We start from the raw sequence: 27,526 nt of genomic DNA, 5'->3' as shown, positions 1-27,526 counted from the left end.
GGGTTGGGTGTTCAGGGCTAGGTGTGTAAGGCTAGATTTTCAAGGGTGGATGTGCAGGGCTGGGTGTGCAGGCTGGGTGTGTAGACTGGACGTGCAGGGCCAGGCATAAGGGCTGACCACCTGCAGGGGCGCCCCAGACTGTACTTCCGCCCAGACTTCCGATGGCACCATCTTCCAGTCTCCCTCCTGCTGGGTCTGGATGAGGCGGACCTGAGCCTCAGCACAGTTGGGAATATTTAACTAACCCCCCAATTATAATTGATTCCAGTTTTGAAAATAAAAGCCACATTTTTTTCTGGTTCCCCCAAATTCTTTCATTTGAACAAAAGAGGTGGGGGAGGAAGGCACCCTGCTAGGTCGATTGTGGCAAGCAGAGGGGGAGGGAGCCCCTAGGAAGAGTCCCACCCCCAATGGCCCTCTCCTCCCTGGGGCTGTAGGCCAGGGGGCTCCAGTGGCTTAGCCCTCTGTCCCCCCTCCCACCACCCCAGCTCCCCTGCCCTCTCCTCCAACCCTCTCCGGAAAGCTTTCTGCACCAGTGGCTGGAACACTAGGGGGCCTGTGTGGGCAGAGCCCAGGATAGGGGGCAGAGTGTGGGGGGCTGGGCCCTGGGTCCCCCATAGCAGAGCCCTCACCTCATCCAGCTCAGGCCCTCAGTGTGGCCAGGGCCAGCTTCTGTGGCCTGTACGAGGGCCAGTTGGACCCGGGACAGCATCCTGGACCCTAGTCACTCCTTTGGTCAGGTCGGGACAGAGGGTGGTTTTGTGCAGGTCCCAGGTGTCAGCGCAGGCGAAGTGCAGGGTGCCCTGGTGGAGAACCCTGAGGTGGGGGGCAGCACCATCTCTCATCTGCTGGGCATGAGGGTGTTGGGATGGATGACGCAGTGGCTGGGGATTGCCCCTTGTTCTAGGAGTAACTGTAGGGGCAGCATACCTGAGACTCTGTGGGGTGCAGCTCACGTGTCCCCCCCGCTGCCCCCCCCCGCCCCCCCCCCACTGGCCTGGCCTAGAGAGGGCAGCTGAGGACCCTGGGAGTTCCGGGCTGACCCTACTTCTGCAGTCCCCACCCAGGCTCTCTAGGCCAAGCTTGGCCGGTGGAGGACCTGAGGCCAGGACGGCCGCCTTGGGGCTGGCTGGCCTGGCAGGTGCCCTGTGACCTGCTCCTCTGCCTCCACGTCAACCTCACAGGGAGAGAGGTCAGAGGCCCTTCTGGGAGCCCCCGTGCCCTCACGGGTCCTGCCTTCTGAGCAGGAAGCCAGTGGCTAGGGGCCCGGGGTGTGGGCTGGAGGCTGCTGTGCTGGGAAGCAGAGCAGTAGGATGGGGCTGCAGCGTGAGGGCGTGGGGGTGGGAGCAGGCCCCGCTGTCTGAGCCTCTGGCCCTGGCTCAAGCACAGCTCTGTTTCTAAATTGGGTGGATTGATCAGTGGAGAGGAAGCAGGCCTCCCAGGCTGCCCGTCAGTGCTGCCCACTGTGTCTGACGGTGGGAGTCTGACCCCTGGCCCAAGGTCCAGATACTGCCCAGCGCTGCTCTTGGCCAGCCGCTGGGACCAGGCGTGGGAGCCACTGCTGCTCTGGAGCCTGGTCCTCATTGAGGGGTGAGGGGCGGGAGCCGAGAAGAGCCCGTGCTGCCCCCGATGAGGGGCTGGGGACTCTGGGCCACAGTGTCTCATCTCCTGGCCTCCTTCCCTCCGGCGTGGGCTGAGGGCATGGCTGATGTCCTGCTGCTCCTGTGGGGGCCACTGTCCTGAAGGTGGCAGCCACTGCAGCCCTAGCCTGGCCTGATTGCTTCGGAGGCGGCTCAGCCAGGGTCCTGTGGCTGTGGCCTTGGGCTAACCTGTCCTGACCAGCCTCTGACCTTGATCCTGGGCCATGGTTCCAGGTTCCCCGTGCGCTTCCCTGTGCCATCTCACACTGGCTGCCTGCAGGAGGTTGCTTTTTGACCCCAGGAGTTAGGGGGCATCCCCTGTGAGCACCTGGCACCTTTCCCCTCAGCCGGGGATGCTTCCTGGCTTCCCTGGGAGGTTGCCCTTGGGATCCAGCCTTTGCAGAGCTGGGTCCACTTTCTGGGTGATCAGAAAACGCAGCCATGCAGTCTGGAGTGGCTCTCCTCTGCCTGCGGGGGGGCCCAAGTGGCAGAGCGGCCGTGGGCTTTGTCTTCTCCATGCACACCTGCTTTAGCTGCATGAAGCACTGCCTCCGAAGACACTTCCTAAAATCTCCAGAGCCCTGCTTTCCTGCAGGAGGCGGCACTGGGGTGTCTGCTTGGTGACTTCTGCTGCCTGGCATGGGGCCACCTCGGCCCTTGGGAGGAGAAGGTTTGGGGGTCACATGGAGGGGGGTAGTGGCTGTGACTCTGCCCTCTGGCCTGTGCCCTGCTGCCCTTGGTGTTGGGCTGGACCAGGGGTGGCTGCTGTAGGCCTGTCCTGCCTGAGGCTGGGCCGCATCCCTGCAGGGTGGCCGGTCTACACGCGGTCTGTTCTAGGACAGCTGAGACCGGCCATGCGTGGCATCCAAGCCAGTCTTTCAAAGCGGCTGACTCTGGGAGAGGCATTTATGTTCACATGGCGAATTGCTTACCTACCAGGTTGTTAAGTACCACCTCCCCCCATAGCCAACCACAAAGGCGCCTCTGTCTTTTGGGATGATCGTGGCCTCTGCGCCTGCCTGTGCACAGCGGGGCTGTGGGCCTCTCCCAGGCCTGACTCCAGAGTCGGGTGGTCTTCTTATGGTGTAATTATAGACAGGAGAGCCGACGGGCAGACCCTCCTGGGAGTGGGGTCTGTGAGCCTGCCCTGCCTGTTCCGATTGGGAGTCTGCAGAGGGGGCATCTCCAATGCCCCTGCCCGTGTGGGGCCTCCCTGCTTCCCCTCCCTAGGCTGCCCCAGGCTAGAGACCCCACCCTGTTCTCCTGGGTGGTCGCTTGAAAGGACCCTGTGAATCTGTCCTCAGCCACATTGTCCTGTCTCCTCCCTCCCCAAAGTTCACCCAGACTCTTCTGTGAAGTATCCTTTCCAGGACTACAGGGTGGTCCTGGGGTGCACCCTGGGTAGGCGGGGTGCTCGTCCTGTTTTATAGATGGGGACCCTGAGCTCGGGCCATTCATCAATTGCTGGGGTTAGTGGTGCTCAGTGGTGCTCGGCAGGCTCCTGGACTCACCAGCGCAGGGCTGGATGCTCACGGGGGCCCCTGCAGGCTGGGATGGGGGAGCCTGGGTGGTTCTGGGGTTTGTCGGCACAGGCACCCGTGTGGATCCCCAGACCGTCGTTACCTTGGGACTGATGGGCTAGGGTGCAGCCACTCCCTCTGATGTGTTTGGGGTGGAGGGGCCTATCCCAGGCCTCAGGCAGATGTTTTCCCAGTAGCCCACTGGCCTGAAGGGAGCCAGGCAGCTGCCCACTTGCCAAGAAGCCTACTGTGCTGGGCCTCCTTCTCACTGCCCCAGGAATCTGCCCCCGTGGGGGCCTCTCACCCCTCTTACCCAGCCCCTCTTACCCTCTTACTGGCTGTAGGGGCACCTCATGAGTCAATGAAACGAAGCTATCCTCCAAGCTGTTGGTGGAGACTTCAGTATCTAAAGTCCTGGAGCATTCCTACCTGGGGGGTGGGGGGGTCCTGCACTCAGCAGTCCTCTCTGGGGCTGGCTCTGCCTTAGTGGTTGGGCCCCTTCTGCGGGCCACATTGCTGGCTCCTGGCCCAGCCGTGCCCTGGGATCTCATGGAGGGAGGGCCTGAGGTGGCCAGCAGAGCAGCTCTGGGCAGGCTCTGAGCTCTGGGATGGTGCCTCGGCCTTGAGTCCACTCCACCCCACCATGCACTGGCTGCCCACCTGCCAAGCGCTGGCAGCCCAGAGCCCTGCCTCTTCCGGGGGCAAATTCTAGGAAATGTGCTGATAGCTCATTTTCAGGATTCCTGGGGCTCGTGCCTGGCTCCCTATCCCGGCAGGATAATTAACGAGGGGTCTGCAAGCAGGGAGTTGGCATCAGCATCCTGAATCTGCTCTTGGGTCTTGGCGGCTCCAGGCATTCCAGAGCAGGGCCTGGCCCTCTGTGCCCGGGTCGAAATGGGGCCTGGGCAGCATCACGTGGAGCCAGGCCAGCTGATAACAGGGCCGTTACTTCAGGAGGAGGAGGTAGTGGCCCAGGGTGCGGACAGCCTGCTACGCTGGCCTCCTGCCAGCTCTGGCGTCAAGGAGCTGCTGCCCAGGCCCGTCTCCGCTGGGAGCTGGTAGCACCAGGGAGGTCACCTTGCTATTTGGGGTCAGGGCAAGATGAACCTGTGGATTAGCCTTCCATTGGGGGCTCCGGCACAGCTGGCCCTGTGAGCAGAGATCTCGGGAGGGAGGAACCCATGTCCCCACGGAGCCCTGTGCTGCCACCCATCCTGCTTTGTGTCGGGTTTCTGCAGAGCCTGTCTCGAGGCCAGCACAGAGCAGGAAGGAGGCACGCTCCCCGCACATCCATGCTCTCCCTCGTGGGTGTGGCCACCCGACCTGGGGACCATTGACCCTAAGCAAACCATGATGTGCGTTGCCAGGCATGGACCTGGGAACCCCCAGGCAGAGAAATCTAGATGGCTCTGTGGCCACTTGGTTTTACTGGGCAATTTGGAAGATTCTTGGACACTGGATAGCTGGGTCGCCTCACTCGGTTCCTAGTGGGAAAGACTGTGCCTCACCTGGCCCAGACTCAGTGCACCCACCAACAGAAGGGGCATGGGTTCCCGGTCCTGCCCTGAGTGCCCGCCCTCCACTCCCAGCTCTGGGGGGCAGTCTGATGCCCCCGGCACGCCCCTGGCTTTCAGATGGGCTGGCTTCGTGCTCGTTGTCTGTGGGCTCCCTTCCAAAGGACTGGCATTGTCTTTTCTGCTCTGGGACAAGGAAGGGCGAGTTTTGGCAGCAAACGCATGACACGACTTGTTCACCAGGAGAGACACACTCCACACCACATCCACCAAACATCTCCATCCTACACAGAGTGGGTGCAGCACATGTCCCTGTGCGTGTTCCTCTGTGCCCTGGCAGGTGTGCAGGGCAGACCGATCTGCCCTGTGCTGGCCGGGCTTAGGGACCTGCAGAGGGCCAGTGTGTTGTGTGACCATCGAGGCCTCTGGGCCTCTCTGCCATCCCTGGGGACTCTGCATCCAGCACTTGGGATTTCAGACTTGTCCTCCTGGAAGTCAGGGTGGCGGGGCTGGGAGCTGAGGCCTCCTGAGAACCTCTCTCTGAGTGTTTGTGCACCACGAGGATGAGCGGGCTGGGATGGGTGGACTTGGGCTGACCCTGGGCTGGTCCAGGACAGACTACCACCTCCCAGGAGCTGTTGTCCTCTGGGATGAGCATCTCTAGACACTCCCAGCTTGACAAGGGCCCACAGGAGGGGTGGGATGTCGTCCTGGGGAAGAGGTGGCACGGATGAGGTGGCTGGTGCTGGTGTAGGACTCAGCACTGGGCACCAGGCCCATGCAAGGAGCTTCTCTCCAGCCCCTGGGGGGAGAGCATGTCTGTGGTCAGGCGCATCTGGAGCCCATGCAGCCTGTCCCTGTTCTGAGCTGTGTGTGGGGTCACTGTCCTTGGGTCAGCCCTGCAAAGACTATGGGGTAGGGAGCCAGTGATGCTTACACTCCCCCGTGGAGTCCTCTGACTTCAATGAAGGCTTCCCGCCCTGCTTCGTAGGTGAGGTCACTGAGGGGCAATGTTGGGGGCCAGGCTGTGCCCCTGTCTGCCCAGCCTCGGGGTGACTTGGTGTGGGGCTGAGCTGGGCCAAGCTGGGCAGCCTGTTTGTCACTTGGCTGAACTGCAGCAGCAGGTGTGGACACAGGGTAGGTGTAGGCCACGCTGGCAGCTCTGCTCACCGCCTTCTGGGCCGGCCCATCGTCTGTGCCCTGGGAACACATACGGAGTTGGCTGAGCCGCCTCGATTCCAGTGTAAGGGGAAAGATGCCAAGGTCTGTGGGGAGAGGGTGCCCTGCCGTGGCCCAGCCAGCCCTGGGATGTGCCTGCTCGATCCACGGCCTCCGGGAGAGCCTCATGTGTCCACCTGGGAGCATCAGGGGATCGTGCAAGCAGGGTCTTGGGCGGTATGACCCCTTTGTTTGGGGGCCCGGACTGTTGGAGTGCCTGGAGGCTGGTACCCGCCCTCGCCCTTTGAGGCCGCAGACACCCCTGCTCCCCCTGTGGGTGGGCGACGACTGGTGAATGGCTTCGGAGTGGCAGGGTGCCTGGAGGGCTGTCTTTGGGAGTGACACGGGCGCCTGCTCATGCTCAAGTGAACATGGCTTCGTCTCCTGTTTCCAAGGCATAGCCAGGCTGGGCCAGTGGGGATGGCCCTGGGGGGGTGGGTGCAGCTACAGAACAGTCACCCATGCTGCTCCCAGCTGTGAGTGTAGAAGGGCTGAACCTGCCCATTTCTGAAGCCAGGCTCTGGGAAGGGGGAGGCTGGGCCCAAGTCTTGGGTAGCTGCCTGGACTCACCTGGCTGTCTCAGAGCAGAAGCATCTCCCCAGGTGGATGGGGACTTGGTTTCCCCCAGATACTTTGGGATGGTGCTTTTGCTGGGGAGGCTGCCTTGACCTGAGAACCCAGGGTCAGAGGTGGTGGTGGATGCTGGCCCAAGCCCCTCCTTCTACAGACAGGACTGTGTTCTGAAGAGGAGGCACATCTGGCTATGGCCCCTCTCCGTGTGCTCCCATGTGGCAGGCACCGAGCTGAGTCCCTGCTGGGCTTTCTATATGCTACTGGAATGAATGACTGACGTGGGTGACCAATAGCCAGGCCCTCTGTGCACCTGCCGACTACATGTTCTCTTCCTTGGGGGCTCATTGGGGTGGGCAGCCCCCCTGGGAGTCTGGAAGGTGGTGGAGGCCCTGAGGGTGGTGGTGGGGGTAGGGGTCCTGGTGGGACAATGTCACTCTGGAGGCCCCAGGGCAGAGTTCTGGTGGGATGGAGGACATCAGCTGGCCCTGTGCTCTGGGTGGTGTCCCCCGTGGCTTTACCCCATGCAAGGCAGATGTCCACACAAGGCCATGTCCTTGTCCATGCTGATCTCTGCCCTCAGCTGGCACCGGGCTCTGTGGGTGGAGTGAGGAAGGCCCAGAGGCTCAGGGGTGGGGGACATGGGAGCCCCAAGCAAACGGGGCCCTCGACCCCAGCCAGCCAGTGGTGCCCCCAGGGCCTCCAGCCCTGCCAACGCTGTCCTCGGGCAGCAGGAAGGAACCAGAGAACAGCCATGGGGAGGGTGGGGCTTACAGACCCCCTCCTGGAAGGGGCTCCTGCCCCAGCCACCTGGCTGTCAGCTCTTCCTACCTTTGCAGTAGGGCTGGGGCACCGGCGCCCCCTGGTGGCAGCAAGAGGCCAGAGCAGGCTCAGGGGCCGCCTGGGATTTCAGGTTGCCCAACTCTGGGCAGACCAAGCATCAGCCCAGCCCTGTGGTGCCAGGTGTCACTTCTGACAGCTGCTGAGGCCTGAGGGACACTGTGGGAAAGAGAGGATGAGACCCAGATGGTCCCAGGGTGAGAAAATAGGGAGATGGCCTGGGAGTCCCCGGGGGGCAGACTGCGGAGGTGAGATGATGATTCAGGAGTGCCAGGTATGAAGGATGAGCCAGGAGGAGGGGTGGGAGTGATGGGGGCTGCATCGGGGAGGATGGTGGGGGGCTCTGAGGGCTTAAGTATTTATTCACCATGGACGTGAGTGTGGAGATGTGGAGACCTGGCGGGTCCAGGGAGGGATGAGTTTGCAGTGGGTCCTCTAGGGCTCGCCAAGGCGTTTATTTGGCCTGGCTGCTTAGCACACGTTTGTGGAACGTGCACATCCTCGGGACTGCTGAGAGCTCTAAGTCGGGACGGTGAGGGGGCAAACTTGTGTTTTAGGGTCTGCCCAAGGTGCTCAGGCTGGACATCCAGGGAGCTGTGGTGACTCAGGCTAGGGACGGCTGGTGGCCAAAGAGCTGGAGCCGGTGGGGTGGGGAGAGAAGGCCAACTATGGGTACAGGCGAGGGGAGGGGTGCTGCCGGCCTAGCTCTGTGTGGGGTGTGAGGGAAAGAGGCAGTTCTCAGGGCCTGGTCTGAGGGGTGGGGGGCATAGTGGTCCCTTTTCTGAAATGGACATGACCAGGGCAGGCAAAGGCCAATGGGTACTTGGAGCTTCTGTTTGGGTCTCTGGGCCAGGAGGGGTGGGCAGGGCTGGGAGGTGCCCTCTGGCCTTGGGGTTTTGCCCAGGGCCCAGGGGGGTGGACACTATAGGGCCTGAGGCTCCAGGCACCAAGGTGGCCACATCAGCCTCTCCGGGCTGTGTTCCTATCTGTAGGTTAGGCCTTTGAATGCCTCTTGAATTCTAAGCCCCAAACATCAGCCTCATCCCTCCTCCTCCTCATGCCTCCCATCCCTCATGCCTCCTCTTAGAGGCATCTGGGGGCCCAGAGGAGGAGCCAGAGGAGGGCTCTTTACAGAAAACAGACAACTTGTACCCAAATCCCAGACGAAATAATCATCACCTTTAATCTCCCCTCTTTCAGCAAACACTCTTCCAATGAGTATTTGTTGGCTTTCACTGTGTGCCAGGTGCTGCTGGGGGCAGTCCCTGGCGGGGGCAGGGGCAGGCATCCCATCACCAGAGGAGTGATGTGGGTGGTGGAGGGAATGTGTAATCTGGATCTGGCCTGGCACCAAGCATGGGGTCAACATGGGGGCCTGTGGGGAAATGCCCTCGAGGTCTCCGGGGACCTAGAGAGACCGGTGTGGAACTAGGGGCAGTGAGTATCTGCTGAGGGTTTGGGCAGATGGGACAGGCCACTTGCAGAGGTACGTGTGATGTGTGTACGTGGGTGGCACTCACTGTGCAGGGGCCTGAGCTGGCCAACAGAGTGGGAGGCTCCTGGGAAAGTGACCCTTGTGTGGGCTAGAAAGGAGCATGGCTGCGAGGCAGGCGGCACAGAGATGCCCGGGTGGGCAGTCAGATGTCTGTCTGGAGAGCTTGGGGAGAACAGCTTGCTCACTGGAGAGTCAGTCCTGAGAGGGGCCAGCTCTCCCCTCTGCTATAGCCATTGCTCAGGAGCCGGCCAGGGCAGGTGGTACCACCATACCTGCTTTCCTGGACAAGGTGGGCCTGGCCTTGGGGCTCCTGGTGGGCCAGGTGCACAGCTGACCAGAGGCTCAAGGGGGTCTAGCTCCATAGTTTCACACCAGAGAGGCATGAAGGGCCAACCAGGCATCAAGCAGGGTGTCAGAGCCCAGTGTCTCTCTGGGGTGGCTGGGTGGCTGGGCTCCCAGCGAGGCCCCAGCCCCCTCTGGGTAGAGTTCCAGGCTCTGCTTCAGGAAAGAGCAGGGAGGTGCTGAGCCCCCCAGCCCTTCCTAATCTTGGCCTAGAAACTGAGCAAGATGCAAAGAGGGTGTCACATCCTGTTGTCTAGACGAGAGGGTGGACGCCTGGTGTCAGGGCCTCTAAGGCCTCTGGATTGCACAGTTCTTAGGTCTCGACTGCAGGGGATTAGATTGGCTATGAGTGGACTGATTGTGTGTCCAGAAATCAAGATTCTTGGGACAGAGAAAAACCTGCACACACGCATGTGCACAATGGACATATGTGTGTACAGTGCAAACAAGTAAGGGCACACATGCACATGCATGCATAATACACACATGGGCAATGCACACGTGCATAATGCAAACGTACATGCACATAGTGCACACGTGCACAATGCACACACGTGCACAATGCAAACATACATATGCACACATGCACGCTCATGCACACATGCACAAATGGACATATGTGTGCACAGTGCAAACAAGTATATGCATACATGCACAAGTATGCTCAATGCACACTTGTGCAATGCACACATGCACAATGTACACGTGCACAATATACACGTGCACAATGCACACGTACATGCATGTGCACACAGTGCACAATGCACACACAAAATGCATGCACAATGCAAACATACACACATATGCACACACAATGTACAATGCACAATGCACACACATGCATACACATGCACACACAACACACATGCACATGCACACACGCACAGTGCACACACATGCATGCATACCTGTGCACAGTGCACACATGCGTGCACACACACACACATGCACGCAGAAGAGCTGGCTCAGAGTGTGCATGGCTCTGCCCACACCAGCCCTTCCTAAGCTTCACCCCTGTCTAGGGTGCAGCTGCAGTTGCCGAAGCAGTGAGCCATCCCGGGAACTTGGTGATGTAGGGAGTAGAGACCTGGACATTTGGGGAACCAAGGAATGTTCTTGGCTCCCTTCTGGGCCTTTTACATTTTGTCATGTTTTCTGGGAAACAAATGGAAAAAACCCCCATTCCCACATATTTGAATGCTGATTTGTATAAACAGACCAAACTCGATAACTTTCAGAGTAAACAGAGGAACTATGTGATGTCAGAGAAGGCAGTTCAGCGTCCTGGGCTGATGGCAGGAGGTGGGGGAGGCCTTCTGGTCCTTCCCCGGGTCGGTCTACCTCCTCCAGTGTCTCTAGTGATGCCTTAAATCAGTTGCCCACAAGGGGCCTGCTTGGGAAGCCTCTGGGCCCCTGGTCTCTAGCCTGGCTGGAACCCTCCCTCATCTTGCACCTCAGGGCCCTTCCTGGACTGGCAGCTGAGAGTGCCTCCCCCACCTCCCAGCCCCTGTGCCTGGATGGGGTCCCCCAAGCTCTGCTGGAAGCCTGAATGTCCTGGTTCCACCACCTTAACAGGCCAGAGCCAGTGTCAGCCTCTGCCTGGTGGTACTGTGTCCACCTCCCCACCCCCCTGCCGAAGGCAGTCTCCTCTGGTCAGGACTCATCCCCATGGCACCCCCTGCTTGCCAGAGACAAAGGTGTGTTTAGCAGGTGCTTCATGAAAACTTGCAGCCTCACTTGACCTCAGGCTACCTCTGTTCCTGGATGTGGGGACACAGGGGCCAAGAGCTGACCCCTGGAATTCTGGGAGAGGCCTGAAAGAGAGAGGACCCACCACCCCACTCTTGACCAGTCCCTGGGACCTTCTCCCAGAGGGGACTGCCAGGTGACCCTGGAAATCCAGAGTGGGTAAGGCCTGTCTGATTGTGTCTAGGCGACCCACTCTTGGTTTCCATGGTTGCCCTGGAGACCACAGATGGGCAGGAGGCTGATGGGTCCTGGGAAGAACTCCCTTGAACTGGGGAGCGTTCCCTGCCTCCTAGGACAGATGTCCTCTTGGAAAACCACGTGAACAGCTCAGTGTTCTTAAACACCTATGGCTGAGTGAAGCAAGTGTGTCTCAAAAGGCCACACACTGTGTGATTACAACTATAGGACATTTGGGAAAAATAAAGCCACAGAGAGTGTGCAAGGACCCATGGTTGCCAGGGCTGGGAGAGGACCGGTGGGCTGGTGGGGCCCAGGGGATGTTTAGGGCAGTGAAGCCACTTGTGTGACACTGTCGTGGTGCATACACATTGGTGCACGTTTGTCTGACCCCTGGAGTTTTAGCCTCTGGCCCAACCCTGTCCAGAAAGTGTGTCCCTGCCCCTGGGACTGGGCTGGGTGACCTGGCTTTCCTGCTGGGTCTCTGTGCTCTCATGGCCTGCTGCTCAGCCTACCTCTGGACGCCTTGTTCCCTTTGTCTCCTGAGGACCTGCTCAGAGTCATTTGGTTTCTAATTGTCATTGTTACAAATGGTTCTTTTTTTTAAATATTTATTTATTTATTCATGAGACACACACACAGAGAGAGAGAGAGAGAGAGAGAGAGAGAGAGAGAGGCAGGCAGAGACACAGGCAGAGGGAGAATCAGGCTCCTTGCAGGAGGCTGATGCGGGACTCGATCCCGGATTGTGGAATCATGACCTGAGCCGAAGGCAGCTGCCCAATCGCTGAGCCATGCAGGCGTCCCACAGATGATTCTAATTTGATATTTGAACAGTTAGGTGTTGAGGTTCCTTGTGTGAATTCAGTTCCATCCAGCTAACAGTTTCAGACGTGCCAGTTACCGTGGCAACCTCGTAAGACGTATGTGGCGTCTTCTGCCCCAGGGAGCTCACGGGGGTTTCTTTGGACCCAGGCCACAGAATTCAGCATGGAAGCTGGCACCCAGAGTGGTCCAGGTTACCTGAGGGCCCCGGGACTCCTGGCCGTGGCAGAAGCAGGGAGATGGCCCGCCTGCACAGCCGAAATCACACAGTGCCCGGGTCGGTGGAGTGGGGTGGCGGGGGCAGGGGGTTTGCTCTGTCTGTAACAGGCCAAGCCCACTCTGAAGAGGGGCTCACAGCCAAGCCCCCTCCCCTGGGCAGCGCCGCATAGGTTTTGAGACCCTCCCCAAGGACAGTTTCGTCCTCCAGGGTCAGGGCTGGGTCTGGTGTTGGCTGCGGCCCCTGCTCCCTGCTGCCCCTGGCACACGCCTGCCCAGAGCCAGGAAACTGTACCTTGGCCCTGGTGTGGGAGGGAACGTGGCCTGTGAGCATCAGGACAAGCTGAGGCAGGTGCTGCCTTGCCGGGATAATGTAGGTGAACCCAGAGAGGTTCTGTGTGGCCGTGGGGGGTGAGGGCAGTCTCTGCGTTTCCATAACAGGCTGGTGCAGCCACTGAGGAGGGTCGGGGTCTGGGGTCTGGCTGTGGAGGCCTGAGTCCCAGGCTGGGCCCTGGGGCTGCACTGCTTTGGGCTTTGTTTTTTGATCTGAATGGGATCAAAAGCTGGCTGGGGCCTCAGTGCTCTCTGGGGGCCCCTGGAGACCCCAGGCTGACCTCCACTGTGAGCACCGCTCTCCCTGTTTGAGATGAGGTAACAGGCCCAGAGGGTTTTTGCGATGTGCTGTGTTCACCCAGTAGCTGGGAGGCCCAGCCAGCCTGGAGCCCTGTGTGCAGGGCTCAGCCCTACGCCAGCCCTGCCTCACCCAGCTCCCAGCTCGCGTGGAGGGGCAGAGGGGGCCCCTTAGCCCCGGGCATCTGGCATAGGACTCAGGTGGGAATGCCCCAGAAGTGGGAGGGCCTCCCTCGGGAATTCCTGAGGAGGCCTGGGCACGGAGGTGGGTGCGGTGCCCCCCAGAAGCCCAGTATGCTGGCCCCTCCTAAAGGCCTCTGGAGCCTCAGGAGGGAGCATGGCCCTGCCGACACCTTGGATTCAGCCCCATGACGCTGATTCATGTCTGGCCTCCAGAACCCTGAGAGAGAATACATTTCTGTTGTTCACGCTCCCAGCTGAGGTCCTTTGTCATCACTGCATCCTCAGGACACTGCACGCCTATTGCTGCAGCCGGGAACCCCCTTTCCTGACTCCAGGTGAGCTTTCTCTCCTGAGTCAAAGCCACGTCCCCTCTGCAACTTTGCCCTGGGACCCAGGGACCTGGCCTGTACTGGGCCCTATGGCCTTGTCCTTGGTCTGGCCCAGCGGTCACTGTGGTCCTCCAGTCAGGCCTGTCACTGCTTCGCATGCTTCCCATAGCGGCTGCCCCCTAGGCTGGTCAGGAGCCCCCACAGGGGTCTCATGTGACCTATCTTGGGGGCCAGAACTCCTGCCCAAGACACGCAGTCGGGTGCATGGGAGAGGGGTCCCTGGGGGTGGGGCGGGTTGCCCATGCTTGGCCCCACCCTGACGGGCTTCTGAAGCAGGCCCAAACCCATTCTGGCTGGGAGCAGGCATGTGGGCCTGCAGAGCAAGCTCACACAGGGAGCCTCAGTTGTCCCGTCTCCCCTGAGGGAAGCAGGGAGGGGGTGTGGAACATTCCTGGAGAGATAGGCAGGGCAGGCCCCAGCCGCACATCCTGCTGGGGCGGGGGCTCCCCAGGTTGGTGCCGTCATGCTCCTGGGTGCCCTTCTTCCCAGATGCATGGAGTGTGAGAGGCTGCCCGTCCCTCCCAAGGGAGGCACCTTTCCAGGCCCCTTGCACCCGGGGCCCTTTGTGGAGTGAGGCCACCCCTCTTACCTGCAGCTCCTGAGCCTCATGCAGGCGACTGCGGTCCAGCTGGCTTTCATCAGCCCTCTCAGCTGAGACTGGGGAGCAGCCCTGGCCTGTCTGGGTGACACCTGGCTGCAGGAAGGGAGGCTTCTTGGGTCCTTGGCAGGCAGGACCTCATAAATCCTGGCTGCTAACAGGTCGCCCGAGGCCTGGGTGGGCTGGCAGGATGAGGACTGACAATCCCCACAGATTCAAGACCCAGGCATCCCCCCCACCTCCCACTGGGCTTTGGTGGCTGTCTCCTGGGCAGTCTTGGCCTTCATGCTGCAGAGTAAGCCCTCCCCATCCTCATGGGCTCCTCTTTCTCTCAGTCAGGGTGGGTTCCCTTGGCTGTGCCCTCCCTGCTCTGCTTCTTTCTGCAGACTCCCAGCAAGGGACTGGACATGCTTGGGGACACAGGGAAGATGATCTGTGTCCCCTCCACCAGCCAGAAAAACTGTGGGAGCCCTACTGTGAGTTCTGGGGGTAACCAAGTCACACATAGCAGCCTGGCAGGGCAGGGGGTGGGAGGGGAAGTCTGGGTCCCAGGCTGGAGAGTCCGCTGGCCTCATGTGGGTCTCAGGCTGGGCGTGGGGTTAGAGGGAAGAGGATGAGCTGCATCTGGCGTGCGGGGTTGCCCGGACAGGGGAGGGCGGCCTGGCTCTGAGGCCCTGCTGGCCTGACTGAGGCACTGGAGCCCTGCCCCTTACCCTCAGAGAGAGAGTGGCTGTGCCTTTTCAGTGTTCCTGCTACCCTCACACCAGGGCCACAGGGCAGCTGGGTCTGTCTGGATGGTGGTGAGGGGCCACGGGGTGCAGTGGGTACTTGGCTGGACAGACTACAGGAAGGCCCAGCTCAGAGCCCGGTGTGTCTGGGCAGAAGGCACGTGCTGTGCTCCACCTGCCCCTCAGCCTCCTGCCTCCCTTGAGGACTGGAAGGCAGTGAAGAACTGAAAGGCCTGAGACCCCATGTGGTTGCTTCCCAGTGGGAAGCCTGCAGCCTGGCTGGTTTGTGGCCAGCGTGCTGTGGCCACTACCCTGCCCTGCCTGCCTAGAGCGACTTGAGACCTGTCCTGTGGGAAGGCATGGCTCCGAGGGCTGCCTCCTGCCCTGTGCGGGGAAAGCCATGCACACTGGGGAACCTGGTGGCCGTGTCTCCAGCACTGGGTGAGGGACTGTGGTGCAGGTCCCTGGGGGCCCCTCCAACTCAGAGCCAGCCTTGACAGCCAAGGTCCCGCCCAGGTCCGGGGGGCTCTTGGTCGTGGGGCACCTGCCTGTGGGAGCCGAGTGGTTGGCACTCTGTGGTGAGGCCAGGTGGTCTGGCCCTGGGAGCCTGGAGCCCTGTGCCTGTTACCTGTTTCCTGCCTGGGGGCTCTGTTGTCCACAAGCGGCCGCCCAGACCAGGCTGGGCTGGACCTCATGGTTGACCTGAGAGCCCATTGCTGGACCCAGGCTGCCGCTGGATGCTGGGGTGGAGGCCACACTGGCTGTGGGGGTTGGCTAAGGGGCAGCGTGCTGAGGGCTCTTGCTCCACAGTGCCTGGTCACCGGTCAGCTGAAAGGGCAGGGCCTTCAGAGGCTTGCCAGGCGGGGTGGCCACTGGCTACTTTGGACATTTGCTGAGCTGCTCCCACCTGAGCAAGGGCCCTGCCCTTTCAGAGCCTGCTAGGAACTGAGGCCAGATCCCCCTTCCTTCTGAAGCATGGTGAGGGATCCAGTTGGAGGAGCGCTTTTCTTTTTGCTTTTCTTTTTGACTTGAAATGCACATAATGTAAAACTGGCCCTTTTAAAGTGGACAACGCAGTGGCACTTAGCACATTTGCACTCTTGTGCACCACCACCCCTCCCTAGCTCCAAACATGGTCACTGGCCCTAAGGAGACCCTGTGGCTGTAGGCCAGCCCCTCCCCATGTCCCCCAGGCCTCAGCAACCTCACCTGCTTTCTGAGTCTGGAGTGGCCTGCCCTGTGTGGCTGCTGCCGTCCGGCCTCTCTCATGGAGAGGAACGTTGCCGCGGTTCCCCAACATTCACGTATGAGTGGCCATTTGAGTCTCACTTTCGAGGCTTCCGGGCACATGGATTGCTGGCTCCCTTGCTGACTCTTGAACTTGTTGTGGGAGGTATTATTTTCTACTGGTGGAAGGGCCTTCCCAGGGTGGGGAGGGCCGGGGGCTCCCGTCCTGTCCTGCAGCCTGATCTCTTGCTCCCCAGCTCTTCCCACCGCCAGCAGATTTAGGGGGGCAGGGGTCCCTGGGGCTTGCATTGGAGCCAGGGAGGGCCAGCATTTCTGAATCAGCATCTATGTTCCACGCTCACGGGGGGCCCTGGCTTGAAGGTCAGAGGCAGCCTCCCTCCTGTGACCCCCAGTCTCCCTGGACGGATTCCAGATTCCGGGGAAGTATTGCCATGTTCTCATGTGGGTTGCGGGGCACTGCTATGCTCGTTGTATAAGGGGCCAGGGTCTCTGGACATGAGCTTCCCCAGCACTTGTGATGCTCTCCGGAGCAGTGTGCTCTCTGCCGGCATCCAGGGCGTCCTGACAGGCCTGGCTCCAGGTGAGGGATTGGCTCATAGCAGGGTCAGAGTGGGGCTAGGACCTGGCCTGGGGTCTCCTGACCCTGCTGGGCTTGGGCTTCCCTGGAGATATACCAGACTGAGGGGCCTACGTGGTGCTCAGCCCGCTGGGTTATGAGATGTACCCCCAGCCTGAAGGGCAGTGAGACTGCCTGGGGAGGTCTCCTGGGCTGCAGCTCTGCTCAAGTGAAACTCTGGTCCACGCATGACAAGCCAGAGCTGGATGGGGTGCTAGCTGCAGAGAGGAGTGGGGGCTGTGGGGGTCACTTCTGGAATTTGGGCTCCAGGGCACCTGATGTGGGGTTCTTGGTGAATTGATGGATCACTCTATAAGCAGTCAACCAATGAGGTCTGTGGGACATGTCGACGGGTCAGTACCTCCCAGGATTTGCTTCCAAAAACCCCTAGGCAGCTCCAAGCTCCTGTGTAGACCTGGAGCCCTGACAGAGACAGGGCTAGGGGCCGTGTGGGGAGAAGCCCTCCCAGCCCCTGGACCTGTCCTTCCTTCCCCTGGCTGCTTCACGTGTTCGAAGCCCTTTGGCCCAGGCCTGGGGTACCCACAGCTGCCCCCTAGCCCTGTCCACGGGTGCAGTAGAATTTTAAAAAGCTGGCTTTGAGAGGGGCCTGCTGGAGGGGGCAGTAAACAGGTGATCTGGTGCACTTCCACCCTCCAAGCAGGTGACTCTATACCTGAGGTGTGGAGTCTGGGCCCTTCCCACTGCATCATCCCCTCCGTCTCCTGTGTTCTCCCCCTGCCCAGGACAGTGGGGTCCCTCATCTGCATCCTTGACTCCCAGATTTGTGCACACAGGGGTTTAACAGAAGGGAGCCTGCCGAATCCACCCTGTCCCCCTCTCCGGCCCTGGTCAGGGTCACCTCCTGCTTAGTCTGGGCTGCCATTTCCTGAGGAAGGGACTTGGCCGGGGGCAGCCACTTGCCTGTTCTGCTTCTCTTGAGGAGGCTGTTGGTGTGATGTTTGTTCAGGATTTGCCGAGGGTGTCTTGTTGCCCGCTGTGTGCTGGCCTGGGCCAGTGGGGTCCTGTCCCCATGCTAAGGACGGACAGTCCAGCTGTGGATGGACACAGGTGCCGAGCAGCCTGCTGAGGCAGAGCCACAAGGGGCGCAGCCCAGTCAGGGAGCGGGGAGCTTCCTGGGGGTTCTGGAGCCAAGAGGTACAGCACGGGGCTCAGGGTCACAGCACAGCTGTGCAGATGCAGCGGGTGCCTCCAGGGGTGCCATCCAGGGCTACAGGCAGAGCGACCCAGCAGGCGCCTATCATGAGCTGCTACACCAGTACTGGGGGCTTTTTCATGGGTGTGGGGCAGCCGTGGGGTTAGGGTAGGATGCTGCTGGGGGCACCTGGTGCTAGAGGGGCCATCTGTGCCTGGGCCCTGTGAACCCTGCATGCCAGCAGCTCTGAGGGAGCTCCTGTGGCCCGTGGCCCGCCTGCCTGGCCACATGCCCTCCTACTCCTCACGAGTGGCTCGAATGCCAGGACATGTCTTGGGGCTTCTCTGTGCCCCTCTCACCTGGCCACTCCTTGTCTTGGGGGGCCGCCTCTGTGCTGTCTCCCCAGGCCCATGCTGACTCCGGCCCTGGGCACCCAGTGTTGACCCCTGGGCTGGGCTGGCCCCTGTCTCCTCCTGTGTAACTCTCTAGGAATTCCCAGAAAATTCCTGGTGTTAACCTCCATGGGCCTCGGCTGATGGTTGTGTTCCATCAATCACATGGAGAGTTGTGGCCATAGCCTTTGGCTCTGTAGCCTGAGCCCAACTCGGGGTCTTCCAGGGACCTTCCAAGGGAGGGGCAGAGATGATGAAGCCATCAGGGGAGGCCTGGACTTGGTGGGAATGCCAGCATGGGGTGGGGCATGGGTGGTTCACTGAGCCCCTGTGCAGGGACTGTTCCCCGTGTGGCCAGGAAGGATCTGGTGCTTTCCAGTCTAGCACCCAGTGGGCCATGCCAGCACCTGGCTGTCTGTGGCCTGTGGCACAATGAGGTCTCTGCATGGTCTGTGCCTGCCTCTGGGTGATGTTGCCCACGAACCCATGGGAGCCTTGGCCTTTGGCCTTGAGAGGCCAGGAGGAGAGCAGAGCCCCTCAGATCTCAGGGGTGGGGGGTGCTGGGCGTGTGGAGCTCCCCCTGCTATCCCACAGGCAGTTGCAGCTCTATAGGGTCCCCAGCAGGCTGGGATCAGGAGCATGTGGGGCAGCGATGCAGGTCTGGGGGCCGCCGTGAGGGGCTCTCCTGGCCTCAACAGCTGGGGGGAAGCCTGGTTTCCTTGGAACACTGACCGTGGGACCAGAACACGTGCACAGGCCCTTCTTCTGTAGACCGGTGGGGCAGGTATGGTTCCTCTCTGGGGGCGCAGGGCCCACTCCTGGGCCAAGATGTACATGGTGGCCTTCCAAAAAAATCATTCTCAAAGCTGTAGACAGGCTGCTTGCCCTGGGTGTGCGGAGACCCAGGTACCCGGCCTTCCTTGCTGCGGGATTGACATGTCAAGTGTCCCCCTGTCGTGGGGCCTGTCTGCAGGGGTGAGGTTTGCCTGTCTCTGCTGGTCAGGGCCCTTGTGTGGCCTTTTGGGTCTGGGTGGTGGGCCTTGGGATGGGTAGTGGCTGGGAGGGAGCTTCCCAGCGCTCACCAGTGTCCCCTGCCCTCACAGACGTGAACGAGTGTGCCAGCGGCAATGGGGGCTGTGAAGACCAGTGCTACAACACCGTGGGGGGCTTCTACTGCCGCTGCCCCCCCGGCCACCAGCTGCAGGGAGACGGCAGGACCTGCCAAGGTAGACCCCAAGCCCAGCCCATGTTGCCCACTGCCACGATCCACCACTGTGGGCTGCGTCAATACTGCATCCCTGCCCCAGCTCGTCTCTGGGTGGTGCCCGGGTGGCGGGGTCCTCTCTGCTCAACCCACTCATCGTGGCTTTAGGGTATCCATGTGTGTCTGAAAACGAGCCTTGGGCACCTCAGAGAGCCTGATGTGGGTGGGGGGCACCTGGGGGCTGTGCTGCGGGAGATGTAGCTGGGGAGGGAGGGTAGGTGGAGGGCTGACCAGCCCAAGCTCAGGCAGTGGGGCCTCAGGAGGCAGGGATGATGGGCTGTGTGCCTGAGCATGTGTGGGGCTCCGGTGGGTGCAGAGCCCCGACTAGGGCTTCCCAAGGCCTGGGCTGGACATGTTGGCTAGCCCCCAGGTCTGCTCCCCACCTCAGCCTTGTGGTTGCTGGCAGGCTGTCAGCAACATTGAGAACAGATGGAAGATTCCCCGGGGGTGAGGAGGGAGAGGACCGATTAGGGTCCCCTGGCACCCCCTCACACTCCTTTGTCTGCTCTAGACCCCACTTGACCCCTAACCTCAGGGCCAGGTCTGGGCAGCATGGGCCAACAGCATGTGCTCCCTTACCCATACTGGACAGTCACCCCATCTCTGTGCCCCAGAATTCCTTTCCAGAGAAGGACATTGACTCCTGCTGTGCCAGTGGGAGCTGTCCGTCAGGGGGCTGGGAGGGGCACAGCCTGTTGGAATGGGGCCTGGGGGTGGTGGAGGTGCTTTGCAAACATGGGTGGTGGTCCTTATTGGAATGGAGTCTGGGGGTGGCAGAGGTACTCTGCAAACATGGGAGTGGTCCCTGTGCGGAGTCTTGTTTCCAGTGTTTTTGTGGCCAGAAGAAGGTCGTAGGGAGGGAAGCAAGTGCAGCAGGGCGGGGGTCCTATGCCTGGCAGGGAGGGTGAGAAGCCCAGGCTGAGTGAGAAGGGAGTCCTACTTTGGCCTTGGTTCCCCGTCTGTGACATGGGCCCCCTGCGGATGATAGAACTTGTGTGGTCTGTACCCCCCCAGGACCCACAGAGTGCAGGGGCCCCTAGGCCCGGCTGCTGACAGCTGCCCTCCTGCCAAATCCAGATGTCCAGCAGCCCATCGACATTTTAGGAATCCAGGGTGGAGGTTTGGCGCCAAGGAGGAGCATTTCTGGCATCCATGGTAGAGTCCTGGGGGTCCCGCCTGGGAACACCTGCCAGTGCCTTCAGAGCCCAGTGGCTGGACAAATCTCTCCTCCACTGACAGCCTGTACCCCCCCAGGCGGGGAGGACGGTTGACGTGAGCGAATCGAGGGGCCCAGGGCCTGCAAGGCCCACGGCAAGTCCTGTGAGCGTCAACTCCCTGGCCAGCCTCGCCGGCCTCCATGTGCCACAGGGATGCCCACATGCAAGATGCACACTTCTTCCCCTGAGGTCGCCCGGGCCCCAGCGCACGCAGGTGCCCTCGGAGGGTCCTGGTTCCAGCCCCCAGCTGCTGCCGGCACACTGCCCAGCCTCAGTGGGCCTGGCCCTTCGGGGCCTCAGCTTGGCATCGGGGTCTCCATGCTGGGAAGCTGCTGTGTGCTCCTTCTGGGCTGGCTTGTGCTCAGTCTGAGGTGGAGTCAGGGTCCCCACCATGAGGGGCTTTCTAGCCCAGTGGCCTCCCAGACGGACTGGATCCTGGGTTTCCCATCCTGCCTCTCCTGGTCCTTGGCCCCTAGAGCTGGGCAAGCACCCCCCAGCCCTCGTCCATGACCAGGAGGCCCGGGGGAGGGTGCTGGGGCTGCTCCAGAGCTTGGGGGTCTGACCTGGGCTCTGGGCTCCCAGGGCTGACTTGGGGCCAGGTGTGCCCACAGATGTGTCTGCTGGTCCTGGAAGATAAGTCTGCATTCTAGCCGGTGACCAGAGCCCTGCACGGAGCTGGCCCAGCACAGGCTCTGCAAATGAGACCTCTCCAAGTTCCTCTGGGAAGCTTTGGAATCCCTTAATCCACTGGGTCCCGGAGTGCAGGCGAGGTTGCCGCCATCTGGCAGAGCTGTCAGAGGGCCGTGCCGCAGACAAAATGACCAGGAGGGGAGGGCAGGCTGGGGGGATTGGCCTCAGACCCCGTGTCCTGCTGCGCTGGCCCTTTCTTCCCCGCCCAGGCCGCTCCCTGGCCTCGGCCCCTGGGAGTTTGCCGACCCCTGGCCCTGCGTGTTTGGGATGGCTGGGGCTCGGAGTCACCGCGCGGCCGGCAGCCGAGAGCCGAGCGCCTGCTGTGTTTTCTCTGTCCCCCTGCCAGCCCAGCCCAGCCCCCCTGGAACGGCAGCCCCGCCAGCAAACAGGACTGCTACGGCGGCCGTGAGTGAGCAGGGCCGGCGGGAAATCAAGACGTTGCCTCCGAGGGAAGGGCGGCTCTGCTCGCTCCCACGTAGCGTGGTGTGCCCCGAGTTGATGGTGGGGTGAGCCCAGAAACCGCTCAGAGTGATGAATTGACTATAAAACCCTGAGTGCTGGCACGGGAGCCTGGCCGGAGGGTGCCTTGGCCCTCGCTCCGGGAGCGTTGCCAGCCCCGTGTGCTTGTCATGTTCTGGGAGACCGTCCTGGAGCGGGGGCCGGGAAGGCCGGGAAGGAGGCCGGAGCAGGCGCATCCCCGAGGTGAGGCTGCACGCCTGCTGCGGCTTCTCTTGCTCCCCAGGGTGTGCTCTCTGACCTGAGGGCCCTGAGTTTATGGAGGCGCAGGCCCTGGGAAGAGATGCCGACTGCCTTGTGAACCTCACGCCCTGGCAGCCAGGGGGCCCGGAGCCCCCTTCCAGGACTGCCTGGCTTTCCACGTCAGCACCTCTGCAAAGGTCGTTCCAGGGCCAGGCTTTGGTGTCTGCAAGGCCCAGGGTGAGTCTCAGCCTCGTACCTCGTGACTCTGAGCCTCATTCTCCTTATCTAGAAAGTGGGACGAAAAAGACTCTTTGCCTCTCAGGGAACTGGAAGGGCCCTGGGAAGTGTCTCGAGGCCGGTGGCCCAGTGTCTGTGCAGACCCCCTGCCCCAGGCCTGCTTTGGTTGGGTGGGGGTGTGTGTGTGTGCAGGGAGCGGGGTGGAGAGGACTCTCCCAACCTGAGCTGAACCCCTCCTCACTGGCCTTGGGGTCCTTGCCTCTTGACCAGGGTCCTCAGGGGCAAGGCCCTGAGGTCAGGGAGACCACATTGAAGCCAGGGTGGGGGGTTCCCAACTGGCAGGTGTTCTTGCCTGCCCTGAGCCCCCCAACCCTGCAACCGCTGGCTGGTTGGGTACTCATTCTGGAGTGCCCCATCAGGAACCAGTGTCCAGGCTTCACGCAAGGCCAGATGGTGTGGCCCAAAGGCCACCGTGACACTGTAACAGCTGGGCTCCCCCAGCTGAGACTGAGGTCTCAGCTTCAGTCTCAGGGGACGCTGATGCAGTGCTTTGGAGAGAATCGAGGTGTCTCCTGGGGGGAGGGGATGTGAGGCCCATAGGCCTGCTTTCCCACGGCAGGAGACCCACTGTTCCCACGGCTCCAGCCCCCCTCCTTCCAGGAGATAAGGGCGGTCCTGGGGGAGGGGCCATGGGGGGCTGCCAGGGGGCTGTGCAGGGAGCAGGCTTCCTCCGGGTGGGAGTCCTCCCTCGGCCCAACAGGAGCACAGCTGGCTCCCTTCTGGGGGTGCTGGGCACGCCCAGCCCTGTTCTGTGGTTCCTCCTTGGCTGCAGGTGGGAGGGGGGCAGCAGAGCTGGGGTCTGCATCCAGGTGTCTGTGAGAAGCCTGTGGGTGCTCGAGGCTGTCTCCCAGCCCCCATAGGCCAGGCTTGGGCGTCTGCACTGAGCACATGGTTCTGCTGGCCCGTGGCCCCTGGGGGACATCATGGGGACCTGCTGTGAGGCACATGTGCCTGGGGTGGTGTGGGCACAAAGGGACCTCTCTCTGGGCCGCCTGCCCACCCCCACCCACTTTGGCTGTGACCACGGGCTTCAGGCCTGTCTTTATCCTGGGAAGCAGCCGAGACACAGCCGGACAAGTGCTTCTCTCTCACTCCCACTCTGCCTGGCCGGACTCCTGGCCTGGCCTTCCCTGGCCTCCTGGAGATGGCTGCAGGCTCTCACCGTCCCGGGGGAGAGGCAGGAATGTGGGAAGTGACAGGCCTTGATTGGGAGCCTCCAGGACTCCGGCCTGGGCTGGGAGGGCTGTGGGCTGACTGGAGCCAGCTGTGCTGTCCTGCAGCGGTGCCCTCCTGGGGGCGTGGCAAGCTGCTAGGGACCCTCGTCCCGGTGCCCGGGTGGCACCTGCCTGCACTTCCATCGACCCTTCATGGGGTGGGGGTGGACTTTTCCTGACCCCACCTGGAATAACACTTGGTGCCTTCGATGGAAGTGTGACTCACCAGTGGTCCCTGTGAGTCTTGAGAAAGGTTTTATCATGTAAGATCTGTATCTCCCAGGATAACCCTGCTCTTGCTGAGTCAGGAGAATGGGAAGGGTGACAGTTGTCCTGGTGACCTCAAGAAGGAATCCTTGTCCTGTCCAGCCCACACTGCCTGCCAGGCCTGCTCTGCTGCTCAGTGCTCAGGCTGCCCTGGGGCCCATCTTATACCAGGCAGCAGGAGGCCCCGAGGGGCAGCAGTACACCTGGGGTCCCCAGCTGGGGGCGGGCAGTAAAGCCCAGGGTGACTTCCTGGGTGCTCAGGCCCCATCTGGGGGCACCCTCCCTGTGTCCTCTGGCTTGCTGGCTTCTCTGGAGTTGGAGGGGCTTCTCCTTCATCCCCCGCTGTCCAAGCAGGCCATGTGTGGCACACAGTGGGTGTCCAGCATGTATCTGTTGGGTGACCTCTGGTATGGATGTGAAACCCTGGACGAGAGAGGCTGCCGGGTAGGCTCATCATGCACCTGTGGGCCTCAGAGCCCAGCATGAACTCGGGCCTCTGGTCACTCCTACAAGGGCCTGGTCCCGTGGCCTCCTGGCCTCTGGACACAGGCGAGCAAGCCCAGCTGAGAACCGCCATCCTTCCGGGCAGGATGGCGGCATTTCTGACCAGGCGTGTGAGGCCAGAGGCCTCCTCTGACGGAAGCGCTGAGAGCCAAACACTTTCATTTCCCAGCCCTGTTTGTTCCTCTAGTGAACAGATTCTGGTAGGTACGCCCTTGGTTAGGACCAAGGCAGGAGAAACGATAGCCGTCCCCATCGGCCGTCAGAGCCGCTGGCAGCAGAAGGACCACAGCCTGCCCCACGGCCTGCCCGCCCCCCTGAGCCATGGCGTGGTTGTCGGGAGGGGACCTCAGATGTGCAGCCTGCAGGTGCCCACACAGCTGAGTGCCCCCGTGCCCGAGGCCAGCTGTAGGGCCTGTGGGTGGATGCCGAGGTGCGGGGTGAGAGCTGGATGCAGGGCTTGGAAAGGCCGGATTCACATCCCTGAGCCTGACGTACCACAGGTGTGGCCGGGGTGGGGGCTGAGTAACTGCTGGAGGCCATGGTCCTCAGCTCGGGGCTCGGTGAGAGGAGGTGGACACGGGCTAACAGGGAGCCCCGCCTGGCCAGGCAGTGCTGTGGGGAGGGCACCGCACACGAGTCAGGCCTGCCCCAGAAGGTTCCACTGCTGAGCTGGGCACCTGCTGTGTGGGGCAGCCACTTTCACCCAGTGTCCAGCCCCCGGATTGGATTCTCCTGCCCCAGGTCTCTGTCCCTCCCTGTGGAGTGACGGCCGCACCTTCCCCACCCTCCCTGGCTCTTCTCCAGGTGTCTGTGGGAGGCAGGTCTGGGCTGAGTCTCCACTCCCGTCACTCTCCACACCCACTGGCTTCTGACCCCATCCAGCCCCAGCCAGACCCCAGAATCCCATGGACAAACCCTCCTCACTCCCTGCTCCCCAGGGTCTGGCCAGAGCAGCTCTGGGGCAAAGGGGCAGCTGTACCAGAATGCCGAGGGTGAGAGCTCTTCCTCCCGCCTGTGGTGAGATGCCAGGACTAGTGTGTCTTCCGTGAACAGACCCTAGGGAGCGGGTGTGGGTGCTCAGAGCCAGGCTCCTGTCTGGCCGGGTCAGGGCGGGGAGTCCACTGGGCTTAATCCTTGTCCCTCTGCATGTCATGTGAACAGCATCCAGCTGTGTGCTCAGCCTGAGCACTGGGTGGCCTTGGGTACTTGTGCGGTGGCATCGAGTCCTCAGACAGGAGGGGCCAATGGGCAGCCCTGCCTGCTTCAGGCTTGGGCACCCAAAGGGAGCCTATGTGCTGGCTGGCCCTGGGCACTGGCACAGCTGGCTTCCACCCTGTGGCCACAACGTCCTGCAGTCAGGCTTGGCCTTTGGGTGAGGAAGGCCCAGTGGGAGGGTGACCAACGGCCTGGCACCTGTGTGGGTTGTTGGATGCAGGCCTGGTGATGTGCTTGACCATCTCTCTGAGTAGCTGCACTGGACCAGGGCCAGGCACACGGCTTCAGCCAGGCTCCCTGCCTTGCATCCTCCCCTCCTGCCTCTGTGGCAGCAACCCTGCACCTGCCCGGATGTCCTCTTACGAGCCCCTGTGTACACCCGCCCCCTTCCCTTGCTTCCTGGCCACAAGCTGGCTCAACACCTTCTCCAGGAAACCTCTCCATCAATCAGTCTCTGTGTCCTCTCCTCTGGGTGCAGCGTGAGCTCTGGGGCTGTCCCTGGGTCTCTGGCAGCTCAGTGTCGTCAGTGAGAGCCAGGCCTTGAGGGCTGTGCCCAAGGTGGAGGCTGTCCACATTCCAGGACTCTGGTGCTCCTGGGGTGAGACCTGGCCTCCCCGCTGCCTTTGTATGACAGCCGGGGAGTGAGGCCAGGTGGCTGGCAGCCACAGGGAGGGCCGGTCACGCGCATCCATGCATGCACGCACGTGTGTGGGCGCCCTCCAGAATGGCGCTGGGCTGGTGCTCCTTGGGTGCCTCCTGGGGCAGACCAGGCCTTGGGCACTCTGGCTGTGGTGCTGGCATCCGAGGGCCCCCAAGCTGGCTGGTCCCCGGAGGAGAGCATATGTGAGGGAGGCTGCTCTACCTGGGGCTCTCCTGGGGGGCCATGTGTGAAAGAGAAGGGGGCTCCCCTATTTCCGCCTGGCTTCAGCCAGGGCAGCTGCAGTCAGGAATGGCAACTGGGCTCTCGGAAACTACTGTGGTTTTAATTTTCCTTCCCTCTGCTTGGGTGAGGAGTCCAGCCGGGTAATGGGTTTACCATGAGGCTGGTGCTAGGACCAGCTGGCTCCCTGCTCCTGAAATAAACTTAGCAGCAGCCCATTGAGGGGTGAGGTGGTAGAGAGGGGGTAGAGAGGGGCAGGGGAAGGGGTGGGCAGGCAGGGTGGACCATGTGTGGCCCCAGACCAGAAGCTGACCTCCTGCCGTGGGCTGGGCTCTGGAGGAAACAGCCAGGCAGGGTGTTCATTCCCCAAGGGACCAGAGGTGGCAGGGAGGACTTTGGGATGAGAAGCCCTGAGCCCCATGTAAGGCAGGTGAGGAGATAAGCCTCCTTCCAGCCCCTTTCTGGCCCTTCTTTCCTCCTTTTTTTTTTTTTTTTTTTTAAGATTTTATTTATTTATTCATGAGAGACACAGAGAGAAAGGCAGAGACACAGGCAGAGGGAGAAGCAGGCTCCATGCAGGGAGCCCGATGCATGCCCTGGGCTGAAGGCAGGTGCTCAACTGCTGAGCCTCCCAGGGATCCCCGTGGCCCTTCTTTCCTGCCACTGGGGGTCCTGTCGGGGGGCTGTCTGGTCACTGTCCTGTCCTGTTGCAGTCCTATGGCTCCCGGATGGCACCCACACTGCGTTCCAGGCCACCCTCCCCCACTCCCCCTGTGTCCCACCCCGTTCATCCAGTGCTGTCAGAGGAGCCTCCCCTGGGCCCCAGACAGGAGGAACCCCATGTGTGTCCCAGGGCATACTGGCCGTGGGGAGTGGGGCCACCTGGCACTTGCTCATCATTGCTTCCACCCCGAAGGGACACAGGACATGCCCAACTTGAGCAGGAGGGGAGTGAGCAGAGGTGCTTGCAGAGCCAGAGCGGGAGCCAGAGTATCTGGGGCTACCTGTCCTCCCATGAGCGGGCACAGCCTGGGATCAGCCCCTGCCTAGCACCCAGTGCCCAGCTACCTGTGGGTCAGTGCCTGCCACTCCACTCAGGACTCTGCTGTGCCCATGGACCCTCAGAGCGCGGGCACCTAGGGATCGGGCAGGGACTTCTGGAGGCTTCTCGAGTGCCCCTTCTCTCTCTCGCACCTCCTGCTTGCGGAGGGTTTAGCTCTTCCTGAGAAGACCCGG

The 27,526-nt window shown here is 61.6% G+C and overlaps 1 protein-coding gene across 1 annotated transcript in view; it reads left to right on the top strand.

Moving 5' to 3' along the window:
- The window catches only part of MEGF6 (multiple EGF like domains 6), an 86,893-nt gene that overhangs the window by 22,275 nt on the left and 37,092 nt on the right, over positions 1–27,526 (top strand). Inside the window, exon 6 of the mRNA XM_041773029.1 lies at positions 19,147–19,269. Coding sequence (XP_041628963.1) covers positions 19,147–19,269 — 123 coding nt within the window. The remainder of the gene's footprint in view (positions 1–19,146; positions 19,270–27,526) is intronic.

The sequence above is a fragment of the Vulpes lagopus genome, chromosome 10 (assembly GCF_018345385.1).
Source record: "Vulpes lagopus strain Blue_001 chromosome 10, ASM1834538v1, whole genome shotgun sequence".
NCBI lineage: Eukaryota > Metazoa > Chordata > Mammalia > Carnivora > Canidae > Vulpes > Vulpes lagopus.
The sequence above is the reverse complement of the archived record's forward strand: the minus strand, read 5'-3'. Positions and strand labels throughout refer to the sequence as shown.